Source organism: Bison bison, unplaced genomic scaffold (genome assembly GCF_000754665.1).
Source record: "Bison bison bison isolate TAMUID 2011002044 unplaced genomic scaffold, Bison_UMD1.0 scf7180017864352, whole genome shotgun sequence".
Taxonomy (NCBI): Eukaryota; Metazoa; Chordata; class Mammalia; order Artiodactyla; family Bovidae; genus Bison; species Bison bison.
This window is the reverse complement of record NW_011494924.1, coordinates 4,460,621-4,465,530: the sequence shown is the minus strand read 5'-3', so window position 1 is coordinate 4,465,530 and position 4,910 is coordinate 4,460,621. Positions and strand designations below refer to the sequence as shown.

General features: G+C 54.4%; 1 protein-coding gene across 1 annotated transcript in view; it reads left to right on the top strand.

Annotated features, from left to right (window-relative positions):
* DENND2A (DENN/MADD domain containing 2A) overlaps positions 1 to 4,910 on the top strand; it is a 98,726-nt gene that overhangs the window by 76,546 nt on the left and 17,270 nt on the right. Inside the window, exon 14 of the mRNA XM_010854951.1 lies at positions 1,491 to 1,639. Coding sequence (XP_010853253.1) covers positions 1,491 to 1,639 — 149 coding nt within the window. The remainder of the gene's footprint in view (positions 1 to 1,490; positions 1,640 to 4,910) is intronic.

Genomic DNA, 4,910 nt, shown 5'->3' with positions numbered 1-4,910 from the left:
TGATTCCTTCCAAAGAACACCCAGGGCTGATCTCCTTTAGAATGGACTGCTTGGATCTCCTTGCAGTCCAAGGGACTCTCAAGAGTCTTCTCCAACACCACAGTTCAAAAGCATCAATTCTTCGGTGCTCAGCTTTCTTCACAGTCCAACTCTCACATCCATACACGACTACTGGAAAAACCATAGCCTTGACTAGACGGACCTTTGTTGGCAAAGTAATGTCTCTGACAAGCTCAAGTGCTACTTTTTATTCATCCCAGTCTTTGAAGCATGTCCCTTTCCTTGGCTGGGTGGGATTTGATACCAGAGCTTGTTTTCATCTTCCCGTCCTGGTATGTGACCCATTCAGCCTTGAGTCTCCAGTTCTAAAGGCCCTCGGAAAAGTGGGTCACCTCTGGGGACGGGCAGGACGAGGATGTGTCTGGAATATTCTGGAACCACTCAACTTCCCAGCACAGAGAGCAGCAGTCTCCCTGCTGCTGCTGCTACTGCTGCTAAGTCGCTTCAGTCGTGTCCAACTCTGTGCGACTCCATAGACGGCAGCCCACCAGGCTCCCCGTCCCTGGGATTCTCCAGGCAAGAACACTGGAGTGGGTTGCCATTTCCTTCTCCAATGCATGAAAGTGAAAAGTGAAAGTGAAGACGCTCAGTTGTGTCTAACTCTTAGCGACCCCATGGACTGCAGCCCACCAGGCTCCTCCCTCCATGGGATTTTCCAGGCAAGAGTACTGGAGTGGGGTGCCTGCTGCTGGAGAATCCTAAACCACCCCATACAGATGCAGGTGACATGGCCATGGGGATGTTAACTTTAGTGAGCCCCGCTGTCTGTGCAGTACCAGGCCAGTGCCATGCTGAGAGCAGAAGCCAGGTTCTGCTCACTGTCAAGAGCATGCACATGAGTAGTGACTTGAGATGAACTCAAGAACATGTCAACAAGTACAGAGTGAGGAGATACGTGCACACTATGCATACAAGCTGAAAGAGCCATCCCTGGGGAGGGGTTGGAATGGGGTTGAGTTCATTAAGAATCGCCTTGTAGAGGAGAGGAGCCTTGAAAGAAGTGCTTGGATCTGCTGGTCCTTCTTTGTGAGCCTGGAAGTCCCTTGTGAGATCAGACATTCTGCTGTGGGACTCCAAGGGACCAGCCCTCAAAACTCCCTGTGGGGGCTCACATGTGTCATCGATGGGGTGGGAGGGGGCAGGCTCCAGCCATCATGGCCCGAGGGGCTCTGGTTCTGTGTCCTGTCTCCCCACCTCCACGCAAACTACCCTCACACGCACGGTGAGACTGAGTCCCTACCAAACGTACCTCCTTTCCCAATCTCCTGCCGTCTTTCTTTCCCCAGTCCCTTTGGTTTTCCTGTTTTTCTCTCCCTCCTCCCCTGGCAGTGGGCCTCCCTGCTGAGGACCACAGGGCCCCAGGCCTGCCCGGTGCGTGAGAGGCCTGGCTGACCAGGTGGCCCCCTCATGCCGCTCGTGTTCCCTGGCAGGTGATTGAACTGTGCCGTCCGCTGGACTCCCGGCTCGAACACGTGGACTTTGAGTCTCTCTTTTCCTCTCTCAGCGTCCGACACCTGCTCTGCGTTTTTGCCTCCCTGCTCCTGGAAAGGAGGATCATCTTCATCGCAGACAAGCTCAGGTATCAAACCTTGGCAACTTCCGCTGAAGTGTTTGCACGACGGTCAGTCTCGAACTGTCTCTAAAGTGTTTGCGTGACGGTCAGTCTCGCACGGGGTGGAACCTGTAGTGGGGGATCGCCTGGAGTTCAGAGGCAGCTCCTCTGCAGAAGGAGTGAGAGTCAGCAGGCAGCTGAGGCTGGAGGCTTATGAGGCCCCCAAGTTGTGTAAAGTGAACTGAGCCTGCACTTCTGCACTCGGCTCATCTGGTACTTGGCCTGCTGCTCACTCATTCTGCTAGGCTCTGGGCACCCTACCATGTGCTGGGGAAATGGGGAAAAGACAGAGCTGTGCTTCAAGAGGCCTCAGTCGGGGGTGGGGATGGAGAAGTAAAGAGACTGCCCAGTACCCTGCTGTAAAGGCCGACTAGAGGCAGAGCGTTCTCATTCATAGACAAGACGAGTTCCCTGCATCTTAAGCCCAAGAGCAAGTAGAAAGCATCAGGCAAAAGGAGCTGTTGGTACAACAGCAGGGAGAGGGGAGGCCAAGAGTTCCTTCAGGAACTGCAGAGCAGCTCAGGGTAGTGGAACTGAGAGGAGAGCCAGGAACCGGCAGAGGCAGGCAGGGCCCTGTTCCCAGGAGGGCTGCAGGACCAGGCGGGAGGCACAGACAGAGCCAGAGGCGTGCCTTCATCTAGGGCTAACAGAATCCACACACACAGACCCGCTGCCCAGCAGGGTGCACCCACATCCTAGGGTCACGTTCGGTGATTGGCAAAGCCCAGGTCACAGATCAAAGAAGATCCTGAAGAAGATGCAGATAGGGGTTGGGGTTAATTCTGAACTTTAAAAAAGAAAAAAAAAAAGAATTCTTGGCATTTTCATCATTTCAAAATACTGAATCAGAGCCTTCCTCTCTTTGGAACTGAGGGCGCAGAAGCGAAAGTGGTGGCTGCTGCTCCAGGGAGGGCTGAGTTGTGGGTCCTGGCTCGAGATAAGCCGGCCAAGCGGGAGAGGCCAGCTGAGAGTCCATCTGGAAAGAAGCCGTGCCAAAAACATGTAAAAATTGGTTTGGAGAGGAAATAATGACTCTCGACTCTAGAAAACAAAAGGGAAGAAGAAGAAAAGGGAAAGAAGAGTGCAAAGGACAAAGCGTGTGAACGTGGGGTCCATCCGCAGGCGTGGTGGGAGATGGAATCCAGCCCTGTCTCCACCGCAGCCCATCTGGTCACCTTGCTCACGCTCGGTCGTTGGACCGCAGCCACCGGGCTCCTCCCAGGCTGCTCCCAGCCCGCCTGAGAGTTAGCTATTCACGTTTAATGTCACAGTTATTGTACTCTCTGTGCACTCTTGTCAGCAGGCCCTGCCTCTAGCCTGCAGCTGGTGCTGTGGGCAGCTCTCCAAGATCCCTGGGCACTGGGGGATTCGGACCAGAGAGTTCTCAAGGTGGGGGCCTGCAAGCTGAGGATGAGGAATAACCCTTGCATGACCAGGATCAGATTTCACCAGTGCTCTAGTGACTCTGTATTCTCTGGAAGCCCCACCATCCCCCACTCTCCACCATTTTTTTTTAGTTGTCGGATTCTCAGGCTTTCCTTGGGAGGAGGGGAAAGTGATGGGTCTCTGAAAGACCTAGGTCAGGAGTGGAAGGCCCTCCAGAGATGGGGCAAATAGTCCCAAGGGCCGCTTGCTTCTGGTTTAAAGATGTCAGGCTCAGGAAGGGTCCAGCCTGCCCAAATATCTAAGAAGACGGACGTGACTCAAGAGGAGCAGGGGACCAGGGCCCATAGCCCTCCGCTCTAACCCAGGCTTTCTTCGGGGGGGAGGAGAAGGGATAATATCATTTATTTTTCTCACAAAGGGACAATGAAAGGAGACAGTGGGAACAGAAAGGGAGGGAGCCACATTAAAGATAGAGGCATCCTTGCAGGGCAGCATCGGGCATATGTCAGAGGCTTTGGGTGCCGAGACACCCGGAAGGGCTTAGGACAGAGACCTCTGGGGAAGGACTTGACCACTCCACCTTGTCCCTGGAGAGACTTCTGGGTTGACAGGTGGGACTCACACAGAGCTGTTGTCATGAGAGACAATGAAAGGAACCCCTCCCTGAGCATGGGGCCTTCCCACTGCCGGGTACTGCTCAGTCCTCCCAGCCCCCTCCCCTCCTGCCCTGGCAGGAGACAAGTCACTGCGGTGGTCTGATTGGAGGGACTTTGGGGTTTCTGTCATCACCCCGCCTCCCAGGGTGCCTGGCACTCTGCCCTGAGAGATTTAGTCTCTCAGAGCAGCAAACACCCACAAGAGGGTAAAATGCCAGCCATGGCTGCAGGACGCTGTTCTTGCCGTAAGGCTCTTACTGCCCGCTGGCTGTTTTCTTTTGCAGCAGCTGCCAGCCACGGGGCACTGAGGAGGTAGGATTTTTGTCGGGTAGCGGGGCAGGGATGTGGATAACTTGGGTGCCCTCTTTGGGTCCAGAGCCAGCGTGTGCGTGTGCTCGCATGCGTGTATGAAATACCGAAATTACACTGCAGACCCTTTACAACATTCAGGCTGGCACGTCCAGCTCTCATCCCATGGGAGGAGCCTTCCCAGACAGCGAGGAGGCCTGAACGTCCTCAGCTGCTGGCCCTGGGTCTCCTCATTTAGGAAACAAGGGCTCCTCCGTGCCCAGCCACTCAGAGCTCTGAATTGCTAGGGCTCTGGTGTCTCATTGTCCCCAGAAGTAGCCTGTGATTGTCCCATTACAAATGGCTTCAAGTGTTCTCTCTCTTGCTCAATAAATTTGCTTTTCAGCCAACACTAGTTAAGTGCAGATCTGAAGAAGCGAGGAAAGAGAGAAAGAAAGGCCCTGAGAGCGCTGAGGCAGAAAGCACAGTGTGCATAAACCTGATGAGAACAGCAACAGCTGAGCCCTGAGGTAGGGAACCGGCGAGCTGCCCTGGGCTGAGCTCCTCCATTCTCTCAGCCTCCCGAGAGCTCCATCAGTTCAGTTCTGTTAGCGGGAGACTAAGAAGCACACGGAAGTGAAGTCACTTTGCTCAAGGAAAGGGTCAGTGGGAGAGCTGGGATCAGACAGGGGTAGCTGGCTCCAAGAAGACGAGGAGGCAAGCAGGCCGCCATGGTCTGGGTGGAATAGAGGAGTATCTGTGAGGCTGTCTGTCTATACAGATACATAGGGACAGTCTTTTTAAAAACGTGCCATCACAATGTGCTTGGCAGTCCAGCCAGAATTGTCTCCTGAGGAAGCTCAGACATCTGTGCTTTCCTCTCCTGGGCCCATCTACCCCACCCACCC